At 32.0% G+C, this 26,342-nt stretch overlaps 1 protein-coding gene across 1 annotated transcript; it reads left to right on the plus strand.

Moving 5' to 3' along the window:
- Window positions 1–7,149: 7,149 nt before the first annotated feature.
- On the plus strand, window positions 7,150–9,902 carry LOC145795339 (1-aminocyclopropane-1-carboxylate oxidase-like). Its single transcript, XM_082879449.1, has 4 exons — window positions 7,150–7,496; window positions 7,750–7,976; window positions 8,222–8,555; window positions 9,469–9,902. The coding sequence occupies exons 1-4, from the start codon at window positions 7,392–7,394 to the stop codon at window positions 9,766–9,768; spliced, it is 966 nt and encodes a 321-aa protein (XP_082735575.1). The 5' UTR covers window positions 7,150–7,391; the 3' UTR covers window positions 9,769–9,902.
- Window positions 9,903–26,342: the final 16,440 nt, after the last annotated feature.

Consider the following 26,342-nt stretch of genomic DNA (forward strand, 5'->3'; position numbering starts at 1 on the left):
TATCGTTCAAATATAGATAGAAAGCCTCCATGTGGTTTTGGACTAAAGTGCTATTATTAATTTTTTCATCCAAACGGAAGGTATATTGCTTACACCATTTTTGAGAGTGGGTTTTGTTTTCTAAAAAATTAAAATACAATTAATACAACTAATGGACAATTTTACCCCCATTTTTTTCAAACCTAAAATTAGATTAATATGTTAATTAAAATAAATTAAATTAAATTAAAATATAATTAAAAATTGATTTAAAATATAAAATAATTAATAATTAAGAATTGATCTAAAATGTAATTAAGTTAAAATTAGATTAACATGTTAGAAAGTATAATAAATAATTAAGAATTTAGAGTTAATTGTAATCTAAAATATAATTAAATTAAAAAGTTAGCAACTACAATAAATAGTTAAATATTTAGCATTAATTGTGATCTAAAATATAATTTAATTTAAATTTAAATTTAAGAATTAAAACAAATAATTAAGAATTTATAATTAATAATGATTTAATTGAATTAATACTAGACATTATAAATTACGTGTATGAGAGATGAGAGAGAAAGAAAATAACAAAAAAATATAGGGACTTAAGGGTATTATAGTCATTTCATATCTATAGTTAACGTTGTTAATTATTACATTTTAGTCCAAAATCATATGGGAGACGTATGACTATTTTTAAAAGACATGGAGGTAAAGTACTACAAAACCATACCATAGCGAGGTGAAATGGATTTTACCCATTCTTTTAAGGCTAAATTATAGGGTAGTTGTATGGACTTAATTATTTATAACTTCTCTACACTTTTTTTAATGTATCAATTAGTCCTAAATACTTATTTTGTCTTAGCACTTTTTTGGGGATATTAATAAATTAAATATATATATATATATATATATAAGTCTGGTCAAGAGGACTAGCATGTGAGTCTCCATTTTTTTTTTTGTGTGTGGATGATATGTACGGAGGATTCATAGTGAGCCACACAAACCTCTCACATTCTCTCAAATTTAAAATGAGAAAAAAAACCCAACCCATTTTTGGTATATTAAATTTGTGTTATTTGGAATGATTTAAATAAATGCATTTTTTGACCTTTTACGAGAATATGTACAGAAAAGTAGAAAGGTGATGTGATAAAAAATAAATAAATAATAAAAAATGTGCTTATATAACACACCAAACAAACGAATATGTTTGAATAAGATGAATATTGAGAAAGAAAGAAAATTTCATCACTATAATGAGATTACTAATAATAAAATTGTTTTCAAATGTTTGGTTTCATAAAGAATTTTTGGTAGAAATGGCTTATATTCCTCTAGGAATTGGAAATACTAGAATCATAAGTAAAAATCATATTGAAATTCGTTCTTAAAATTCCTGTCATTTAAACTTAATATTTATTAAAATTTTGTATCTTATGCATAAATTTTTATACCTAATAAAAAATAGAATAAATTACAAATACACTCTTTAATTTACTTAAAATACAAATTGTCCCCCATGATTTTGAAATTTTTCATCTCGCCTCTTGACATTTACATAACAATTGACTCATTTTATTAATAAATAACAATTTTTAATGATATCAAAATTTTATTTCAATTAATAATTCTAGCAATTTTATTATTATATAAGTGAGCAGTTAAAAATTTTATTTTTTTAATTAATTCTATTAAATAAAAATTTGGACAATGAGATATTTGTAATTTTTCAAGACAGATATAGGGCAATCCCTGCTTTAAGCAAAGCCTAAGTTGTGTATTTGTAATTTTTTCTAAAAAATATGAATCTAAAGAGAAATTTTTCATAAATATATTTAGAAGCACCCCCATTTCATTTGATTTTTTTTACTTATTGAAACTTACGAAAGTACCCTTGTCCTTTTGTCTTTCACTCTGTCTTGATAAGTGAAATTAATGTAGAGTTACTTGAATTATTTATATAATTCATTTTTTAAGTATTAGGCTATCCTTTTCATTTTATGTTTTCAAAAACACAGAAATAGTTTTGATAGGGCTCGCCCAACCCGCTATTGGACACTTTAGATAAAAATAAAATAGCGAAGTCCTTCTAGTTTGAGTTTTGTGTTAATTTAATTCTTTACTTTTTAATTATAATACATATGACTTTAAATTTTAAATCTCGTTCTAAATAAAAATAATTGAAAATATTGTTGCTCATTTCAAGGGTAAAGTCGTCAATTTGATAAAATATAAATTTGTTTGATAAAAATAAATGTAAAAAATTATTTTTAAAATTTTAAAAATTATTTCTACTCACCAAAGATAAAATTATATAAAAATGATAAATCTTTTACATTTTTTTTTATCAAATTAATTTTTAGTATGTGTTTGGATGATAATAATGTAATTGGTGATTGTTTTTGTTGATATTTTTGGATAGTTATCATTTAATAGATAATTGTACTTGTTATTAACAACATTTTTGGATAGTTATTAAACTTTTAATGTATAATCAATATATTTAATATATGAAATGTTTTAGTTTTAAATGTTTTTAATTTAATAAATTGGTTTAATAATAACATCAAAGTTGTAGTCATGTTTGACTTTTGAAAAAATAAAAGCTAATTTAACGAAAATAAATATCAAAAAAATTTATTTCTACCCTCCCAAAAGGTAAAATTATATAAAAATAATATGTTTTAAATTTTTTTTACCAATTTAATTTTTATTTTCTTTGAAAATTTTCTGAAAATAGATTCTGAAAACCATATCAAACAAAACTTTATAACCAGAAAAATTCCAACATTATTCATTAAAAAAAAAAAGCCATTAAATTTCAAATAACATATAAGTTAATCAACAATAAAATAAGTTGTATGATGACTTTGCCCTTCAAATGGAACAATAATGTCTTCAATTATCATTATTTAGAACGAGATTCAAAATTCAAGTCAAATATATCACAATTGAAAGATAAATGACCAAAGTGATACAAGTCCCAAATTATAGAGACTGTTAGTGTAATTTGTCCAAAATAAAACTTTATATTTATTTAATAGATATCAATCATATTAAAGTATAAAAATATATATTTTAGTTAAAGTTAAATATGCATTAATATATACATAGGCATATTTCTTATTTTCATTGTAAATAAAAAAAATGTATTTACCACTTCACCAAAAAAAAAAAAAAACAGTTATCCAAGTGGTTAGAGAGCAAGGATCAAGGATTGTTAGCGTAAATGTTAGTTTGGTTGCGCTTTTGGGTAGTGATTGGCAAGTTCTTGTCTTTTTCTTTCTTTTTTTTTAAAATTCAATTATATTTTCTTATATCCCTTTGTGCCAAAATATGTATGATATAAGGTCGACATTAATTTTTAGAAGTCAAGGATCATTATATTAAAAAAAATGGGTCAAATATTGCGCAATTCAAATCAATTGAGATATAATTGTTTAACACAAATTTGTACACTCCACCAAACTTTGAGACTATGATGATGAATAACTTGGACTCAAGTCATTATACAACATTAACTTCTCTAATACCAATCTTTGATTTCTCTTGTTTAGACCACAGTTTTAAGTGACCATGAAAGTTTTTGCTTTTAACGATGAAGGCATGTGCGGTTGTAGATTATGGTTGGTTTAGAAATACATAAAATGGACAAAAAAAACTGGAAGCACACGAGTGCAATTAGGGCTTGTTTGGTTCAATTCTGGGGCTTTTCAACTTTAACTTTTTTTAAAAGTTCCAATCGTTTTTTGGTAGTCTTTTTAGCATTTTAGGCCTCCTTTGGGAACATATTTTTTTTAGTAACTTTTTGACTTTTTAGTTAAAATAGATATAAAAAAATTAGTATGTTTGAGATAACTTTTTAACTTTTTACGAAAAGATGTACAAAAAGTAGAGTAAAAAATGAATTTTTGATTTTTTTGTATGAATTATTAGTTTTTCAATTTTTTTAATGATTTTTTAATTTTTTAACTAAAAATATCACTTATCAAAAAATACTTTTCCAGAAACAGACTTTAAAATACTTTTAAAGTTCTAAAAATGCCCTCAAGTTATTATAAAATTTAATTAAAATGATATTAGATAACTTGAAGTTTTAAAAATAAATTTTTATCCATCACCGACAACACTTTTTCTAGCAAGGACTTGACTTTTCCAGAAACACATGACTTTAAATTATTTTTAAAGTTCCAAAAATGCCCTCAAGTTATAATAAAGTTTAATTTAAAATGGCATTAGGTAACTTGTAGTTTTAAAAAATGAAACTGTAAATAGTTTTTTACACATTACCAAATGGGCCCACTTTTGGGTCTCGTTTCGATAATTTGAACCGTTCACATTTTAAGATTCATCGATTATATTAATATGATAAAAAATTAAGTCGATTGGATAACGAAAATCACGTGTTCGAATCAATTTTGTATGATTTTTTTTATTTTCTTACCGTTCTATTTCTTTCATACAAAACTGACCCAAACATATGATTGCCGTTATTTGATCGATTCGATTTTTTGTAGAGAGATTAAACTCAACAAATTCTAAAATATAAACGATTCAAATCATCGAAATGAGACTTAAAAGTGAATTCACAAGGCTCAACAGTATCTCTCTAATCTGATGGAAGATTGAAGAGAAGCCATAACCTTTTAGAATCTTTACAAATTTGTGTAAAGATAATCATCTACAATAGTTTGAAAATTTACGGAGTGTCTCTTTTGGGCTATGTTAATAAGAGTTTCACAACATTGGCTATGCTTATAAGAGTTTCAAAACATTAAAAGGATAATAAGATAATTTCATACAAAAACAAAAGTTTAAAAAGGTTCTAAAAACTTTTTCCATACCCAAAAAAAAAAAAAAAAAAATTACTAAACACATCAGTTATTTAAAATTCTAAAAAAATATCAAAAAAGCAAAATACTTCTAAAAAAGTAATTATCAAATCTCCCCTAAGTATTCTCTATAATTTTTTTATAAGATTAGATTATGGGTGACACAATTTAAGTCACATGTAAAAGACAAACATCATGTATTAAATGACAGAAATATTCAGTAAAGATAAGAATCTCATTATTAGTAATAAATTTTTGTGCTAATATTATTCTAGGGTTTGGTTTCGTTAGGAATCTCAATGACAAAATAATAAAATTAGAAATATTACGAATTCAATTATTTTTTTACTCTTAAAAGGGTTAATTTTTTTCCGGAATGTAATATTTCTGTAGAGTAGGAGAATCGGATTTTCACTTAATTTGGAAATGTAATTCTTATTGCAATAGAGAATAAAAAATTTGGTGGTGCTACATATACCAATTAGTATACTAATTAGTGTACCGATATAGTTATAATATTGTCATTTTAAAACTATGACTCCATCCATTATTTAAATTATAAAGACTAGTCTCTAGAATTATACCACATCATCCGTTAATATACTAATTGATATATCAATTGATACATATAATATTATTTTAAATAATTACTTTACCATTGCAATTTGTTCTAAACACTGAAATTATAGACCCACAATCACATCAGCTTGCTTGGTTAGGTTTTTCAAAAAACACTTTTTAGAAAATTTTACTTTCTTATTTTTCGAATTTTTTTATTTTTACTGAATTTTTTTAATATTGTAAGAATTTTTTTTTTTTTACTTTTTAGACAGCTAACATAAATATATCTAAAAAGTAAAAAAACCAAGAAAACTAAAAAATTCAATTTTCAAAAAATTTAATTTAAAAAACTCAAACCAAACCCATTTTAATTTTGCAAGAGGAAGGAAACTTCGCATTCCCATATATCAGTTTAAAAGCCATATTAAACAAATTTAAAATGGGAGATGAATGGAAAGAGTGGTAGGAAGGAAACTTCCGTAATTGCCTAACTTTTGTGTCATCCAGTCTTTTTTACAGGAAAGGTTTTAGATTTATTCTTAAGAATGGAATGTGAGGTAAGATTTTTTATAAGATATATAGATGTGAATTTTAACTTATTTAATATATTAATTTAATAATTAACTATTAACTTTTTCGAATATTAAAAAAAAAAAAATTGGTAATAGGTAGCAGCCATACTTTTGAAGTCATCCCCCACCACAAACAGTGCAAAGAAGAGACTTTCCGTTCCACCCACCGATGTGGGGACCCTACCCACAAGAGAGATGGTCTTACAAGGCACCCCACCATGGTCAAACAATGTAAAAAATTAGCAGGATGATATAAATAAATATTTTTTTTTTAATTTTTTATGAAAAGATGTACAGAATAGTTGAAAGGTATTGTAATCTAAAATAGATTAAAAGATTAAAAAAAAATATGCTTATATAACACACCTCAAACAAGGTTTCAACAAATACAAAAAAAAAAACAAAAAACAAAAACAAGATGAAAATAAATATGTATTGAATTTTGGTATTTGTTTTTATATTTAATGGGTTTTTTTTTTTAAATTAACAAATATTTTAATTTTTAAATACATCAAAAACAACTCAAAAAATATATTTAAAAATTCAAAACCAAATAGAATAATTAATTTTTTTCTTAGATGATAAAAGTTATCGAGACGGATGATTATTAAATTCCGTAATCCTAATCCATATGTATTAAAAATTTACTTAAAATATTTAATTTTTTTTGTATAGTTCAAAAATATATATGTAACATAAATTGTAGTTTTATTTTAAGTTAAAATTCGATTCATAATTTTTATTTTATTGAGATTTTCTTCTTTTTTTTTTGGTTGTAAAAATAATAAATAAGTTCACCAAGGTGAGGCAGAGACATGCATGAGGGACTAGACCACCAGCAAAATAGGGATCAGCTTGTTTGGTTTGTAATTCAGAATTCACTTTTCAAAAAATTAAAATTTTTATTTTTCGTATTTTTTTATTTTTACTTAATTTTTTAATATTTTGAGTAATTTTTTAAATTTTTAGATACACTTAATATAAATACACTTAAATACCAAATATATATATATATATATAAATTCAGTACATTTTTCATATTGTTGCGTATTTATTGATTTTTTAAAATATTTTTTTACAAATATTTTACTTTTTAAATATATTTAAGTAAAGTACATTTAAAAAAATAAAAACAATTACTTAAAATTTTAAAAATATTCACTCAAAAATAAAAAATTAAATCCAAACACCGATTGCCATCCCATTTCGACGAAACCTGCATGTTGGGTAGGGGTACAATTCAAGTAAGTGACCTCATTATTTTCAACTATCCTATTTCTTTCTTTCTTTACTGCTCCACTTCAAGCCACTATAAATTGAACACCAAACTCCACACTCGAACATAACAAAACATACAACTTGATTGAGTGAGAGAGAAAGAGATAAGCAGAGAGAGAGAGAGAGAGAGAGAGAAGCAGAGAGAGAAGCAAAGAGAGACATGGAGGCCTTCCCACTTATCAACATGGAGAAGCTAAATGGTGAAGAGAGGGGAGCCACCATGGAGCTTATCAAAGATGCTTGTGAGAATTGGGGATTCTTTGAGGTAAACTAGTAATTTCTTTCACTTCATGCTTATGCTTTACACATTGGTCCTATAAATCTAAAAAGAAAAACCTAGTGCACGAGACTCCAACTAATGCAGGTCTGGGAGGTTTACCTTTATTTTTGAAAAGATTGTTTCTGTGGCTCAAATTTGTTCCAACAAAAACGCTAACGACAAGTCTTACTTTTAAACCAAACCAGATTCTATAAATATAATGTTTTTTTAATATATTTTAAACTTTGTGTCATTGTAGTTGGTGAACCATGGAATTTCACATGAGCTAATGGACACAATGGAGAGGATGACAAAGGAGCACTACAGGAGGTTTAGGGAGCAGAGGTTCAAGGAGCTGGTGGCTAGCAAGGCTCTTGAGGGTGCCCAAGCTGAGGTTACTGACATGGACTGGGAGAGCACCTTCTTCTTGCGCCATCTCCCTCAATCCAACATTTCTGAAGTACCTGATCTTAACGATGAATATAGGTAAACAAACATCAAAATCATTAGTGCTAAAATTTCACCAAAAAAGAGTTTAAAATATAGTGTGGCAACACTACATTCATCCCCATCCCCATCCATATAGGCAACACAGTATTCTGAACACTTTTCTGAAACAAATTACGAGTAAATAGTATTTTTCTTATAGAGTAAAGCAAGACTGACTCAATAAATTTAACTTTGTTCAGTTATACTTTTAAAATCATTAATTCTCTGTTTGATTGATGCAGGAAGGTTATGAAGGAATTTGCTTTGAAATTAGAGGAACTAGCAGAGGAGCTCTTGGATTTGCTATGTGAGAATCTTGGACTAGAGAAAGGCTACCTAAAGAAGGCCTTCCATGGAACAAAGGGTCCAAACTTTGGCACCAAGGTTAGCAACTACCCACCCTGTCCCAAGCCAGACATGATCAAGGGGCTCCGAGCCCACACTGACGCTGGTGGCATCATCTTACTCTTCCAAGATGACACGGTCAGCGGTCTCCAGCTCCTCAAGGATGACCAGTGGATCGATGTTCCTCCGATGCGCCATTCCATTGTAATCAACCTTGGTGATCAACTAGAGGTATACTAATAGAATCTAAGCTGTTGTGTTAAGATCCCTAGCTCAAATTTTACAATAACAATACAAACACATAAATTTCACCAGGACGAATGCACTACTGCCACCACTGCAATTTGTCCTATCTAATAAGGATTCTAGAGTAGTTAAACAAATGCAAGCAACCACCAGTGGCAAATACAAGAGCATATTAAAGCTGTTGTATTAGATGCCTAACTCAAATTTTACAATAACAATACAAGCACATAAATTTCATAGCACTGCATTCTGTGCATTTTTCTGTGAAAATTTTGTAACGAGAATTCTAAGTTTTTTTTTAATAATAAATACAAGTAATCGCAAATGAAAAATATAATAGTGTACCTAAGATGTTCTATTAGATCCCTAGCTCAAACTTTACAATAACAATACAAACACCGAAATTTCACCAGACAATGAATACAATGCTGCCAACACTGCATTTTGTCCTATCTAATAAGGATTCTAGAGTAGTTAAACAAATACAAGCAACCACCAATGGCAAATACAAGAGCATATTAAAGCTGTTGTATTAGATCCCTAACTCAAATTTTACAATAACAATACAAACACTCAAATTTTATAATAACAATACAAACACAAATTTCATAGCACTGCATTCTGTGTATTTTTCTGTGAAAATTTGTAACGAGGATTCTAAGTTTTTTTTTTTATATATATATATATATATATATAATAAATACAAGTAATTGCAAATGGAAAATATAATAGTGTACCTAAGGTGTTCTATTAGATCCCTAGCTCAAACTTTACAATAACAATACAAACACCGAAATTTCACCAGACGATGAATACAATGCTGCCAACACAGCATTCTATGCACTTTTCCATATTTTTTTTGAAATGAGGATTCTAAAGGAGTTCATAACAAATACAGGTAATCACCAATGGCAAATACAAGAGTGTGCTTCACAGAGTGATCGCCAAAACAGACGGAAACCGGATGTCAATAGCTTCGTTCTACAACCCTGGCAACGATGCTGTCATCTTTCCAGCACCGGCACTGGTGGAGAAATTAGAAGAAGAGGAAAAGAAGGAAGTGTACCCAAAATTCGTGTTTGATGACTACATGAAGCTCTATGCTGGGTTGAAGTTCCAAGCCAAGGAGCCAAGGTTCGAGGCCATGAAAGCCATGGAAGCTAATGTTGGCCTAGACACTGTTGCAACAGCTTATTAAGATTCTATTATAAAGATCAAAATTGCATTTTGTTGTATTTTTTGCTGGGTTATGACTAGAAGTCATAGCTTAGTGCATATTGGTTTACTATTTCTAATAAAAGGTAAAACAAAGAGAATATATTGATTGAATAATCATAGCCTTGCCATTTATCCAATTTACAATGTGTTAATCAAATAGCAGAACTTAGAGAAAAGTTAATGAAATCATAAAAACTGGCAATAGAAATTGAAAGAGCTCATAAAAAACCAGATTTGATCACTATCTAGAGAGAGTTGACATATTTGAATGTAAATTGCTTCAATGGTTAGAGGAGAAAGGCAAAATGAGACTATAAAGGACAAAACTCAAGTGGATGGCAATAAGAGAGGATGCATATGCTGGATGAATTACTTGAATGTTAAGGCTGTGCTTGGATCATAAATTTTGGTAGGAATTTGTGGAGAGAAAAGAAAATGTAGAGGAAATGTGAACATTCTCTTTCTCTACACAAATCTATATCCAAATTTATGATCCAAATATGGCCTAAAGATTTACAAATAGGTGATAAAATTTCCCCAACTTGAAGTTTAGCTAGCAACATAGAGAATCTTTTCCTAAGCCAATGTGTTTAATTGAGAGCAATGACATACAAATAAAAAAGATTATACAAAAACATCTCTATGTATGATTGGGGAGTAATGACATACAAAGAAAAATTATACCAAAAATCTATATAGAATAACAAGGTAAATTTATGTCTTATCATTTCAATGTAGCCTATTGATTAAAAATGCAACTCCTACATTATTTTAGTTGAATATTTTGTATCAAAATTTGGGAATAATAGGATTTTCCTTAGGTGGAACCAATTTTTCTACTTAAAAACCAGTGCTTTCAATTTTGATTAGGTAGCATCTCCTCAACTGATGGGTGGTGGGAGGATGAGAGTAATGCTGTACAAATAAAAAAGTTAAACCTATAAGATAACTCTTAATTAATTTAAAAATAAAAAAAATAAATAACATTACCAAGAGCTATAGCAATGTATCAAATTGTATGTCCTCTACTTGTTTCCTGAAAAATAAAAAAGAAGGAAAAGCTTTTCAAATCTACTCCAAACACAGATTACCAATAAGGTAGTACATTAGGGTAAGGATTTGTTAAAGTCATCAATCAAGCAGCGATGTACAGCCAATATTTTTTAGTCCTAGAATTTAACATTTTGTGAAAATTTGAAACTATTAGTTGGTAAGTGTTATTCTAGGAATTATATGTGCAAAAATCAATATCATAAAACAATTGTAGCTATCTTGTTTTGTACAAATATATTGGCCAATAAGATGCTTTAAGAAACATTTTTATTTGAAAAATAATAATGATTGAAGAATCAAATGGTTAAAGTTCTTCAAATTTCGCTTTCTGAATATTTTATAACTAATACATGTAATGAAATTCAATGTAATTGTAGGTCAAGGGCAGACTAACATAGCGATGAGTGGGGATAATTGCCCCCACTAGATTTTGAAAGGTTTTGCTTATATTATATGTAATTGTTTCAAAAATTGCTGCAACTGGAGCAAAAATAATATTTTGGGGGGGAAGTTACGTTTTTTATCAAATACTATTAAAAAATATTATTAATTTTTAATTTTTAATGACAGTTTAAAAATTTTGTTATAAAAAATATCACTAATTATAAGTTTTAATAATAGTTTAAAAAATTATCTCAAAAAAAATTTACTAATTTTTAACTTTCAACGACTGTTTAAAAAAATTATCACAAAAAAGTTACTAATTGTAAGTTTTAGAAACAATTTATAAAAATCGTGACAAAAAAGTCACTAATTATCAATTTTTAACGACATATGCAAAAAATCATCACAAAAAATTTATTTTTAATGACGATTTTATTAGGACTTATTTTTAATAGGACTTTATAATAATTAAGTCCAATAATTAAAACTTATGGGTAATTTACCATTTTTTTCCTATTATTTTCAATACATTCTCTTTGTTCTGTCTATAAAATATACTAAACTTGTTAGGTTTTTATTCTTGACAATCCCGTTTGACAAAACTCCTTTAAGTTGTATTTGTTTTCGCACTTTTTATTTCAGTGAGGCTATGAGTGTTTAGATGCGAATCCAACCCGAATTGTGCCTTGCAGAAAAGCTTTTGTGATGTTAATGCTTTCAATATTGCTACTTCGCAGATTATGACGGGGGTTGAGCTACCCAGTCAGCTCGCGGGGTTGAGGGGCAGCGCCCCGAAACAAAATGCAAAAATGCATTCAAAGTTGCCTCCCCGCTTGAGCATCCATTAATGCATTCAAAGTTGCCTCTCCGCTCGAGCGTCCATTCCCCCCGCTCGAGAGGAGAATGCTGAATTTCAGAAGTTTGGTGAGTCTGCAAATATATTGTGATCCGTGTTTTCACGCTCGAGCGTCCATTTCTCCGCTCAAGCGTACACCCTAGTGCGGAACACGTCATATAGAGTCCCCGCTCGAGCGTCAATTCCCACGCTCGAGTGGACCTCGCGATTTCAGATTCTATAAATTTGCATGTTGCTCCAAATCTAGGATTACTTCTCCAGATCTTCTTCTTGGGTTCTGGGGTTTATATCTGGAGATATTTCGCTAGTTTTCTTTGATGTTTTGATTGAGTATTCAACTCATGGTTTAAAAAGTATACATCAAAGGATTATTTATTTTGTTCTACACAAAAGAGAGAGTTGTTCCTCGGTGGATTCTGAAGAATTCGAGCCTAAAACTTTGGTGGATTCTAGATTGGCTCATCGTTAAGACAATTCCGATGTGAAGACGGGGTTGGAAGAGGCACATAGGGGTTGGTTCAATTCGGACGTGGATTCGCTAGGTAATTGAGAGTATACCTGTTTAATTCCTTTATGTCTTTTTAGTGGATTGTTTTGTGGCTTTTGCCCGTGATTTTTTTATCACAATTGGAGGTGTCCAATTGTGATTTTTTCACGTAAAATCGTTGTGTCGATTTGTCTTGCTTGTTTGATTGGGATTGTTATATACTGCTTAAAATTGATACATAATCACAAATCAACATCTAGGGGATTTCTAGACTTTTCAATTGGTATCAGAGCAGGTCGTTCTATTTTTTTTTTTAAATATATCTTTTAGAACGAGATCTTGTTTGATTTGTGATAATGGATTTAATTCGTGAGGGAAATTCTATAGTTCGACCACCCCTACTTGACGGATCCAATTATTCGTTTTGGAAAGCTCGGATGAGATCGTTTTTAAAATCTATTGATGAAAAAGTTTGGCAATCTGTCATGAATGGGTGGTCCGAACCAATAATTACCGTTGATGGAGTAACTTTTCCCAAACCAATTGATAAGTGGAACACAATTGATTACCAACACTACTACAAAAATAGTTAAAGATCACACTTTGACAAAAAAAAATAAAAAATCTCACTTTTATTGGAAGTGTGATAAAAAAAATTAGATTGATATTTTAATCACACTTAATTTGATTGAGTGTGATAATATTAATTTTTTATGTCACTTTTCAATTAAGTGTGATTATATATATATTTTTCATCACACATTCTAATTAAAGTGTGATTATATATACACTACTACTTTTTAATCACACTTTTTAAATAAGTGTGATTAGATATCTATTTTTTAATCACACATTCTAATTAAAGTGTGATTATTTATATATTTTTTAATCACACCTTTTAATTAAAGTGTGATTATATATACATTACTACTTTTTAATCACACTTTTTAAATAAGTGTGATTATATATATATATATTTTAATCACATATTCTAATTAAAGTGTGATTATTTATATATTTTTTAATCACACATTCTAATTAAAGTGTGATTATATATACATTACTACTTTTTAATCACACTTTTTAAATAAGTGTAATTATATATATATATATATATTTAATCACACTCCAGTACAAGAAAAAGCATCTTTGGCTACTAAAAAAGCACATTTGGTCGCTGAAAGTATAGGTTTTGGCGACTAAAAAAGCATTAGTAGCCAAAAGTAAAGATTTTTGGTGACTAAAAAAATTTAGTAGCCAAAAGTATAGGTTTTGGCGATTAAAAATTTATTTGGTTGCCCATATATGGCTTTTACCGACTAAAAAATTTTTAGTAGCCAAAAGTAAGGCTTTTTGGCGACTAAAAAAAATTAGTAGCCAAAAGTAAGATATTGGGTGACTAAAAAGATGTTTGGTCGCTAAAAGTGAGGCTTTTACCGACTAAAAAAATTTTAGTAGCCAAAAGTGAAATTTTTTGGCGACTAAAAAAAATTTAGTAACGAAAATTGAGGCATTGGGAGACTAAAAAGATGTTTAGTAGCCAAAAGTGAGGCTTTTTGGCAACTAAAAAGAAATTTAGTCGCCAAAAGTAGTAGTTTTAGCCCGAGAACTAAATTTTTTAACGACTGAAAAATAATTAGTAGCCAAAAGTATAGAATTGGTGACTAAAATTATGTTTAGTCGCCAAAAGTGGTCTCTTTTTTTTTCCTAGTAAATAATTTATTTTTACATAAATTATGTTCAATAAAAAATAATTATCTTTATATATATATATATACTTTTATATTAATATGGGTCTATCTACTATATAAATAATATATGTTGCATATATAATCATATGGTGTTATAGAGGTGTAGTGGAAAGAGTGTGTTGTATAAGGTTTATGGTGTGAGAGGGTTGATGGTTCGAATCTTCACAAGAGCAAATGAGAAGCTAGTGAGTGTAATATATATTTTTTTTCACATCTAGATGTTATTAATCACACTTAAAAGGTGTGATCTAAATACTATTAATGACACTTAAAAAGTGTGATCTGAATGTTATTAATCACACTTAAAATGTGTGATTAAAAATGACCCATTTTAATCACACTCCCAAAGATCATACTTTAATAAAACTTAAAAGGTGTGATTAAATAACATACATCACACAAAAAAAGTGTGATATTTATCTGTTTTTGTAGTAAAACTTAAAAGGTGTGATTAAATAACATACATCACACAAAAAAAGTGTGATATTTATCTGTTTTTGTAGTAGTGCGAAATAGTAGCTGGAATAGTAAAGCTATCAATTCTCTCTTTTGCGCTGTCACACCTGAAGAGTTTAGTCGTATTTGCAATTGTGAAGTCGCAAAAGAGGCTTGGGATATCTTACAAACTATTCATGAGGGCACTCCTTCTGTTAAACGCTCAAAACTTCAAAGGCTCATGTCTAGTTTCGAAAACCTTTCAATGAATGATAGTGAGACCTTTGATGAATTTTATGCGAAGTTGAGTGACATTGTAAATTCCAGCTTCAATTTAGGTGAAAAAATACCAGAATCTAAAGTTGTGGGAAAAATTTTGAGATCCTTGCTCAATCGGTTCCAACCAAAAGTTACGGCTATTAAGGAGGCTCAAGATGTTGACAACCTCAAGCTGGATCACTTGGTTAGAAATCTCCAAACTTATGAAGCACATACGAATTTCAAAAAGAAACAAAAAGATGTTATTACTTTTAGTAGTGCTCATAGAGTTGGAAAGGATTCAGATGAGGATTGTGAGATAGATTCCAAGATTACGGTTGCTTTTGTTAAACAATTTAAAAAATCTTATTTGAAAAAGAATCCTAATCTTTTGGAATCTACTCATACTCATAAATCTAAAGGCAAAGATAAACTCAAAATTAATTCTATAGCCAAGAAGGAGAAAGAAAAGATACAAGGGAACTCTGAAAGAGTCCAATGCTATGAATGCCAAGGATTTGGCCACTTTGCTTCAGAATGTCCCACTCATTTGAAGAAGAAGAAAGCCCTCGCCATCACTTGGGATGATGAATTAGAATCTAATGAAGATGAAAGTGACAATGAAGATCAAGGCGAAGAGGGACATAAACAATTCCTTGCTTTCATGGCGGCTTCTGAAACTGAAGGACGAATAGAGTATCCGAAGAGCCCGGTTGAGAATGCCACTGATGATGAATCCTCGAGAAGTGATGATGAAGAGCTTGAGCAAGCTTAAAAAAAGTTGTATAAGGAATCTCTTAAGTTATCCAAATTGAATGACAAACTCATTGTGAAACTCAAAGCATGTGAAAGTGAGAACGTCAAACTAAAGGAGGAGATTTCCGAGGCTAGGATTAATGTCATCAAGATAGCCAAGGATCGACAAGCTCTTTGTTCAAAACTTTTGACTTGTGAAACAGAGAGGAATGAGCTACAGCAAATCTATGCAACATATGAAGAAAAAATTGAAACTCTCGAGATGTCTCAAGTTGTTTTGGAAGAACTAATGATCAAAAAGAGGAAGAACTCAAGTGTGCTATGGCTACCATTGGTTTTTGGAACAGAGGATCAAAGACTTTGGATAATATCATTGGGTCTTAACAAATTTGTTCTGACAAGAGTGGCATTGGCTTTGGTGATAACAAAGAGCAAAAACAGAGTGCATCTACTTCTCATGATACAAGAACTCAAGGAAAGGGAGAACAAAAAATTCAACATAAGGATGAACTTTTCAAACTTCCTACAGTTGGTAAGGTAAAAGAAAAGAAGGTACACCCTGTACACCCTGTTTGTATTTGTCATCATTGCGGTATGCATGGTCATATTCGCCCTTGCTATTATAAGTTGCATGGGGAAAGTGTCTCATAGAGATGGAAGAAATTCCAACATCTCGCGAGGTAGGAGACACTTCATTGGTGGTAATGAGGTTTAGGATCATTTTAGACCTCGTTATTTTGATGTGCTTGAGACCAAACATAGAGCGAGCTTGTATTTGCCCAGACCAAGAAATAGGAAGTTGGAAACCACGTCGAGACGGGTTCCCATTGAAAAGGAAGGGAACCACAACGTCAAGACACCACCCAAGAACCGCAGTTCTCATAACTTTGTTCATACTAAAGCAGTGTGGGTGAGAAAAATTGACTTGTGTCAAGTTGATTATTCGATTTTTTGTGTTTTTCTTTTTGGGTCATTTAATGCATGGTATCATTTAGTTTGTTCTTGTTCATTTTTGTCTTGCTTTGTTTAGAAAAATTAAAAAAAAAAAAAAATCCCAAAAAGATTTTCTTAGTATGGTTTTACAAGCTTGAAATTTTTGAGTGGTCCTTGGTGCATATTGGAATTAATGAGAATATCTATTACATGTTAATATATGTGTGTTTTCTGTGGTCATTACTCATTTTGGAGTGTGTGTTTTTTGATTAATATGTCTCATTCTGTACACACTCTTAGATTAGCAAATTTTGGAGTCTTCCGGCTTAGTGATTATTTTTTCTCTATAGACTTCTGTCATTGATCTTTCGTATTTCTAGAGAAATTGACCTATACTAGCATATCATGGGCGATGTTGCGTCTCTTAAACATCTTCTATCTTTTTGCATCTCCACGGCTTTCCCCTCTATTCTTTGTAGTCCAGGTAAGAGGAAAAGGCTACCTCAGAGTCACCAACTAGGCCATCCTTATTATATTCATGCTTCTCTGGTTCAATTTCCATACTCTTTAGCGTGTCAGCCGCCAATAAGTGTGCAAAAGAATAAAGAAAAAAAAAAGAAAAAGAAAAAGAAAAAGAAAAAGAAAAAAGAAAAAGAAAAAAGAAAAAATGTGCAAAAGAAAGAAAAGAAAAAAAAATGTGCAAAAGAAAAAAAAAAGGGATTTATTGATTGAGAGGGAGCCTCCGCTTTTACTCACCAAATACCCCTTGATTCCTAGTGGTTTGACTTTCCTTTGTTGTGCTTAGATTCTCTTGTCGGAGGTCCAACTTTCAGAACACTACTAGGATTGAATCTAGTGTTTGTCGAACTCCAAGAGTCACACACATACTTTTCTCATGGGATCTATGCTTTTCACATAATGCATCACTTTCTTTTATGAGGAATCTTCTAGAGGCTGTGCACATTGTGTTTTCAAGTAATTGTGTTTCTTGAATAGTCTTGTGTGTTTTAAGGTACTAATCTGAAATTTCTTACTTGTTCTACCATATTATTTTTGTCGTTTTCTTCCTGTTCATTGTTTTCAATGTTTGTGGTTGTTTTTCGTAAGGGGGAGTTATTTTGTCGGGTGCATGTGTCTTAGGTTTTCATGCTTTTCATCGCATACTTCAAGATAATCTTGTCATATGTTTATTGTTTTTTCATATTCTCTTGTGGGACTAATAGTTGTTTTGGAGATTGTGGCACTAATAACTGTTTTGCAGATCATGACCTTGAGAAAGAAGTTGGCTTTTGTTGGCTGTAATGGATTGGGATGATTAGGATTTTATTTGTTTGGTGTGTTTTGTCACGGCATTGCCAAAGGGGGAGATTGTTAGGTTTTTATTCTTGGCAACCCCATTTGACAAAACTCCTTTAAGTTGTATTTATTTTCGCACTTTTTATTTCAGTGAGGTTATGAGTGTTTAGATGCGAATCCAACCCGAATTGTGCCTTGCAAAAAAGCTTTGTGATGTTAATGCTTTCAAGATTGCCACTTCGTTGATTATGACGGAGGTCGAGTTGCCCGGTTAACTCGTGGGGTTGGGGGGCAGTGCCCTCGAAGCAAAATGCAAAAATGCATTCAAAGTTGCTTCCCCGCTCGAGTGTCAATTCCCATGCTCGAGCGGACCTCACGATTTCAGAGTCTATAAATTCGCATGTTGCTCCAAATCTAGGATTACTTCTCCAGATCTTCTTCTTGGGTTCTAGGGTTTATATCTGAGGATATTTTGCTAGTTTTCTTTGATGTTTTGATTGAGTATTCAACTCATGGTTGAAAGAGTATACATCAAAGGATTATTTATTTTGTTCTACACAAAAGAGAGAGTTGTTCTTCGGTGGATTCTGAAGAATTCGAGCCTGAAGCTTTGGTGGATTCTGGAGTGGCTCATCGTCAAGACAATTCCGAGGTGAATACGGGGTTGGAAGAGGCACACAGGGGATGGTTCAATTCGGGCGTGGATTCGCTAGGTAATTGAGAGTATACCTGTGTAATTCCTTTATGTCTTTTTAGTAGATTGTTTTGTAGTTTTTACCCGTGATTTTTTTATCACAATTGGAGGTGTCCAATTGTGGTTTTTTCACGTAAAATCGTTGTGTCGATTTGTCTTGTTTGTTTGATTGGGATTGTTATATACTGCTTAAAATTGATACATAATCACAAATCAACATTTAAGGGATTTCTAGATTTTTCAAAACTACTATTATATCAACACTAGCAAGACATAATAATTAGGGGTCAATTAAAACTCGGCTTATCAGACCAACTCCAATGATTCAAGCTAAAATCACTTTGCAAAGTCATTTTTTGACTTGTTACAATACAGAAAAGGCGTTTTTTTACTTGAACCACTCTAATGGGGATTTGAGGATCCTGCTGTACTCTCTCGTGGAGCATCATCTTGGAGATCTTGATGTGCTCAAAGGCACAACAGGCTATTGTGCTCTCGTATGAGTGTCGTCCCGAGCCCCTTTCGATAATCTAAACTGTTCATATTGTAAGATTCGTCGAGTAGATCAACTATGTAAAAAACTATGTTGATTGGATATGTACAGCCTTATAACAAAAGCACATTTGTTTTTATAAAAATTAACAGTTAACATAACTTTTATAAATTTTTAAAAACAATGAGGATCTAATCATGGGGTTACGAATATTCGATTAATTTAATTTTTTGCGTAATTAATATTCTTGACAAATTCTACAATATAAACAGTTTAATTATTAAAAGATATTCGGAACGGCCTCCCACAAAAGGACACAGCAGGTTGCTGGCACAGCAACACCATCAGGTCCCTGCAACGGTGATTTGCCATTTTGGCATAACTTGCTTACCAAATTCAACTAACTTTAGGTTTATTGGGGGGAATTTTGGGATTTTGGAGAAATTATAAAAAAACGAAATTGTTGATCAGAATTTTTTCACTGAACAATACTTTGGTTTATCTAATATTGCAATAGTTCAATCATCAAAGTCTTTTCAGGAATCTCTGGGAAGTTCAATTTTTATAATTTGCGCAAGGAAGAAACAGTTGGGTTCTGGTAGAAAGTTAATGTGGCAAAGAATGACCATGTTTGGCTCAAGGTATGACTTTGTCATTTTCTTTGACACGCTATTGGAGAGGACTTTGTGAGTTCAGAAGTTGTTTGGCTTAAACCTTAGATTATGAGCTCAAACTTTAAGACTGTCACTTTGTGCAAAAATATATCAAATGATTGGATTGTACCGAATTTACCCCTCTTAAACCCCATAAAAAATGGGTACTAAACTGTCTGCGCTTTTTTTTTAACAATACATAATAATTATATGTTTTCAACTTGTCATCTTTGAAAGATTGATTCTTAAGTTTATTTCTTTCCAGTGTCAATTCGAAGGAAAATATTAATTCTAGATAAAGTTTTGCACCCACTAAACAAAAACCATGAATATTCCCTTATTGTAGGTCCTAATTTTAAAATAAAATAAAAATACCAAAAAAATCAACCGTTGATAGTTGACTGCAGACTACTTAAGCACTAGAAAAGAACACAGCAAAAAAAAAAAAAAAGGTATCTTGAGGAGAAATACTAATACATGTGGACGTGGAAAGAAATTTGATAGGTGTGTGTAGAAGCACCATAAAGATATAATCTAATAAAAGTTCCATTGAGTAATTACTAGTAGTCGAATTCAGCATTCAACTGGTGTAAGTGGAGCAACCAACAAAAAATAAACATTTTTCTTAGTTTCAAATTGAGGTTGATGAACAAAAGAGACCCTTGCATTATAATAACAAAGTTTGGGTGGCTAAGATTGGAAATGTGAGATTAAGACTGACACTCTTCCTCACGTGCAACTTTGATAACACGTGGAGGTAATTGAGAAGTTTGATTGAGAGATGGACCATTACATTATATTAACCAAACTTGAGTGGCTTAGATTAACGATGTGGATTTAAGTCTAACACTCTCTCACGTGCATGTTAAGGCATCTAACTCAAAATAAATTGAAAATAAGTGAAGAGGCCATCGCATTATATAAACAAAACTTGAATGGCTTAGATCGGCAATGTGAGATTAAGTCTAACAAAGGTAATCTAAAAAGATGGTAAGTGCTCAACTAGCAAGGGATCACTAGAGGTGCAGGAGGAAAGAGTTTAAGGCAACTTTACGAGATAAAGGGTTTTAGTGGAGATCTTCTAAACCAAGGGAGGAGAGGGCTCTACTACTAGGTTGACGGATTTATTGGTTGGTGATAGCTTAGAGGAGACCTCTTTACATAGTGATACAGAGAAATTTCCATTACACTATCAAGAGTAGTCTATGATCTTTTGTTCCCGACAATATCAAGCAGTTGATGGTGCGCACACAAATTTCAGATACTTTAAGAAATATTTTTGTTTAAAAACAATAATAATAATTGAGGAATCAAATGGTTAAAGTTCTTCAATTTCACTCTCTGAATTTTTTTTATAGCTAATACATCTAGTGAAATTCTATATAATTGTAGGTCAATGGAAGACCAACATTGGGATGAGTGGGGATAGTTTCCCCCACTGGTTTTATCTCAAGTGGAGCAAAAACAATATTTTTCTTTCCCATTATTTTTTTCTACATTCTCTTTGTTGTGTCTATAAAATATACTTTAATACTATTTTATCAACACTACAATACATAAGAATTATAATAGGGCCAGTAGTTGGGGTTCAAACTTGGGGCTATTACTTTGTGTAAAATTATGTCAAATGATAAGTCTCTCAACAATCTAAACCTCCCATGCTCCCATCAAATGAAAATACTAAATTGAGTGTAATTTTTTTACACGACATAATAATTATTCATTATATGTTGTCGTCTTTCAAAGGTTGATTCTTAAGTTTTATTTCTTTCTATCGTCAAATAGAAAAACATAAAGTAAAACAATTCCAAATAAAGTTTTGCACCAACTAAACAAAAATTCTTCAAGATCATGTTGTCACTAAAAAAAGATGAAGATATGGGGGCAGTGGCAGAGCCATGAAATTAAATTAGAAAGGGTATTTATTGATTATAATTTTAATTTTTTTCCCATAACCAACAGTAAGAAGATAATAATAATTTTTAAATTAATAATAAGTACAAAAACTTAAATAAATTATTACAAAAGTATTTCACATAAATTTTATAATTAACTTCGAGTAAAATCGAAAAGAAAATATTGCGTGTAACTAGTATATCATAGATAATGTAAAAAAAGTCATATATTTATGTCTTAAAATAAATTATATAATAGTAAGATAAATCAAATTCTTACAAAATTTGAGTAAAAATTTCATATAATAGTGATATCACATCATTATTGACATATAATATCATCAACCAATAGTAAAACAACATATGAAGGGTGAACTCTACATACAAATATAACTAACACTCTAATAATTTTTACATATATATAATGAGATTAATTATATTTGCATATTAATAATGATGGATATTACTTTTATATTGTGATTTTTTTACAAAATTTTCATACATAAAAATATAATTTATTGTAATCACTTCATTTTCAATAAAATAATCACTATTATTTTCATAAATTTGAAAATGCCTTTAACATTTTATTCTAAATATTATTTTTGTTTAAAATTTTATATATACACATATGTTAAATAAATAAATAAAAAATGAAAAAATCCGCCCGGGGGGGGGGGCGGGGGAGGCCATGTGGTTCCGCCACTGGATATGATATTGTTAGAATTTAGCATACTATATCATCACCTACCACCTCCACTCAACTCACCTACCACACACACTCACCTACTCCCCAATCCTCTCCTATATAATTAGTACCTCACCATCTGTAATTCACACAATAATCTTGTACATTAATCAATAATATATCAATTTCAACATGGTATCAGAGCGGGTTTAGAACCTAATATTTTTCGCTTCACCGGCGGACGGCAACCTCACCTTAGCCGTCCGCCGGACCTCAACCTATTCCTCTTATTTTCTATACATACCTTCACTCCGCTGCTCTCTCTCTCGGCAACTCTCTTTTCTGGGCAAAACCCAGCTTGTTTTTTTCCTGGTCCGAAACAATCCTGTTCAAGCCTCATATCCACCACATGGAATCAAGCCATAACTTCAGCGAGGAAGAACACGGACAGAACCGAAACTTCACCGTCGCCTTCTCCTCTGGCCAACGCCGACCATGCCACAGACACCACCACTGCCATCACCACAGCAGCCACGGGAAGCACCACATCACAGCCGCAACTCTACCTGCCGATGAGAGGCATTTCATTCCCCACGTCCTTGCTTTCTTCGCCGCCTCTGCTGGACTTGTCTTGGAGAATCTCGCCGGACGGTTCATGACGGAGGCCACCCAAAGACCATCTTCTTCTCACTCCTACCTGTTGAGCCCGTGGATAGACAATCTATGGCTGCTTTCAAAGATGAAGCACACATACACACACACTTGCACTACACCAACCTATTTTAATATTTTACCATCCACTTTGCTGAACACTGCGCACTTTCTCATTCTCTTTCTTCTTATTTTTATTATTCTCACATGGCCATCACATGACCAGCTTCACATGGCCATCACACAACAGAACCCCTTTCTTTTCTTTTCTTTTCTTTATTCTCCACTCCCCAAACCTTATCATCCCCGTTGCTCCACTTTTTCTCTTTTCTTTTATTTTTTTATTTATTTATTTATTTATTTTATTAAAAAAAAAAAAAAAAAAAAAAAAAAAAAAACAAACACGGAGGAAGAAGACGAACTGCAAAATTTTATTCATATCGGGCCTCACCCCGATCATCATTTTACACAAAAAAAAAAAAAAAAAAAAAAAAAAAAAAAATACAAACAAAACAACCACAGTGGGATTTTTCTTTTCCCTTCTCTATTCTACTGCAGGTCTCTTCTTCTTACTTTTATCTTGGGTGTCCCGTGCCAGTCCGGTCTCCGTGTTTCCTCGACCACCAAGCAAGTTGACTCCCCCATACTCCTCCACTCCCGCATCTGGTGGCCCTCCAAATCGGAACATCACGGTGGCCTTCCGCTTCAGCTCCTTGTTTTCTGCCCTTAGCACGCTTATCTCTGCTCGCGCATCCTTATACATGCGTTGGAGCAGAGCCAGCTGAGAGTTTAAATGCTGCACCTCATTTGTCCTACTCTGCAGCCGGTTCGACAAATTTGTGACCGCCGTCATGGTTTCCACGCATGACTTCAGAGTATACTGATTAGCCTCAATATCAGTTTGCATCGCCATTTTTTGCTCCACCGACCGCATCGGAAAGTTCAGTGGAGCAAAACCAGAGGTGTTTGGTTGCGGTTCACTGGCCACCGCACCAGTTGTTTCTCTTGTGGGCTCGTTCAGTTCTGGAAAGAGCGTGAGCAGGTTCTGGGTAGCTGGACGGGAAGACGAGGCCATGTTTTTGAGTTGCTAAGTGTTTCAGAGAAGGGTTGGTTTCCGGGTGTTTCAAGATTTGCAGAGACAAGCTCTCCGAGCGTTCAGAGGTTTCAGACTCGTATGCACAGCCTTCGCCTCAACCTTGTTTTAAATAGCCAGGGCCAGCCACGCGCATTGCGCGCCTCTTGCCGCCCGACAAATTGGCACGCCTTTTCATGGCACATCTTTTGATAAAGTGGGCCCGCCTTTTGATGGCACGCCTTTTGAAAAATTGGGCACACCTTTTGAGGGTGCAACTTTTCCAACGGTCCGACATGACCCCATAAACTGTCTTCTACATCGGTCCGACATGACCCCATAAACTGTCCCGACATTTGATTCCGGTTAGCATACAGTGTCCTCTACACCGTTATGACACCACCATACCGTGTCCTCTACAACGTTATGACACCACCATACAGTGTCCTCTACACCGTTATGACACCCCCTTCAGTGTCCTCTACACGTTATGGCACCACCTTTCAGAGTCTTCACCAACGGTCTGACACGACCATACAGTGTCTCCTATCTTCTTTTTTTTTTATGTATTTTCTTGTTTATTTTTATGTATTTTCTTGTTTTGTAAACTCTCTCCAAACTCAAGTTGGTTAGTTCCTATCCTCCTTGAGTTTGCGGGGGGCTGTTAGAATTTAGCATACTATATCATCACCTACCACCTCCACTCAACTCACCTACCACACACACTCACCTACTCCCCAATCCTCTCCTATATAATTAGTACCTCACCATCTGTAATTCACACAATAATCTTGTACATTAATCAATAATATATCAATTTCAACAGATATGGGGGCTTCTATTAATTTCTCTATATACCCACCACATGCATTAGAAATCTTGTACCTTTTTTATCGAAAAATCTTGTACCTTAAAGAGAAATATCACACATGTGGGTGTGGAAAGAAATCTGGTAGGTTTATTTAAAAGCTCCATGAAGATATGATCTACTTTAAAGTTACTTTGATTAATTACTAGTAGTCTAATTCCGCAATTAACTGGGGTAAGTAGAGCAACCAACAAAAATTCAACATTCTTCAGTTTCAAATTGTGGACAGAGAAGTTTTCTCCCTGAAACAAACGCCATGTAAAGAGAGTACCACTCTTTCCCAAGCATCACATGGCTTGGTTAGAACCTCTCATTGTAAGACTTGTGAAGGTGTACCCCAGCAGTAACCTTGACATCTCCCAACCCTAGATTTTTAGCCACAAGTCCTCCAATAATCCCAAGTGACAATCTTAGGCCCGGCACTCAACCTAAATTGTTCTGGAGATATGTGTAAGTTCAAGATTATGGATCGCAATGTACAAATTTCATTTGATGGATCTCATTTTGGAGATGGTTTAGATCCCAGAGGTAAGATCTTGGGAGTGAGTGTGAGATCTTGGAGATGCCTTAGCACACTTGTTAGTACATAAACTTAGTTGGATATAGAGATGGCAAATGAACGAGTTTGGATGGGTCAAAATGAGTTATGCGTTTAAAACAATCCAACCCAAATCAACTAATTTAATAAACATGTTTAAGTAGGTTGGATTGAATTGGATACAGGTTGAATTGAATTAGATACAGTTTGGACAAATGAGCCCAACCAACCCGCTTACTTTATTGAATCCAACATATTGTGGAGGTGGAGGTGGAGGTGGTGGTAGCAACAACAATGGTGGTGGTGGTGGAGGAATGTGGCTGTAGTGGTGAAGGTGGTGATGGTGACAATTGTGAAGCGGTAGCGGCGGCGGCGGCGGTGGTTTAGCTTCAACAATGGTGGTGGTGGTGAGGTAGATGTGGCGGTACCTGTTTGAATTTCGTATCTAATCATTTAAATTCAATTTTAATTAGGTTTGCAAGATACCACCCGTTTAAACTCGTTTATGGATTTGAGCTAGTTTAAACCGATTTTAAATGGATATTATTCGGCAGGTTCATGGTTTCGGATTAAGTTTGCCACCTCTAGTTGGACAGGTGGAGACTAGTCATTGCCCATATGTTGCCTTGCAAGGCCGCCACATGCCACATAAGGAAGATGGACACATGCACCTTTTGCAAACTCAACTGGAATCAGCCATATTAACCTCAAATCCATCAATTGAAATCTGTCTATCCAAATGGAAACAAACGACTTGTTTGGTTTGTTTTGAGAGAGTCATTTTGAAGAACAT

This window comes from Camellia sinensis, chromosome 7 (assembly GCF_055761805.1).
Source record: "Camellia sinensis isolate YWXY chromosome 7, ASM5576180v1, whole genome shotgun sequence".
Classification (NCBI taxonomy): Eukaryota; Viridiplantae; Streptophyta; class Magnoliopsida; order Ericales; family Theaceae; genus Camellia; species Camellia sinensis.

Coding starts and splice junctions, on each gene's coding strand:
- LOC145795339 (XM_082879449.1), top strand. CDS start 7,392: ATGGAGGCCTTCCCACTTATCAACATGGAGAAGCTAAATGGTGAAGAG. Junction 7,977..8,221: donor GATCTTAACGATGAATATAG/GTAAACAAACAT, acceptor TGATTGATGCAG/GAAGGTTATGAAGGAATTTG. Junction 8,556..9,468: donor ACCTTGGTGATCAACTAGAG/GTATACTAATAG, acceptor TAACAAATACAG/GTAATCACCAATGGCAAATA.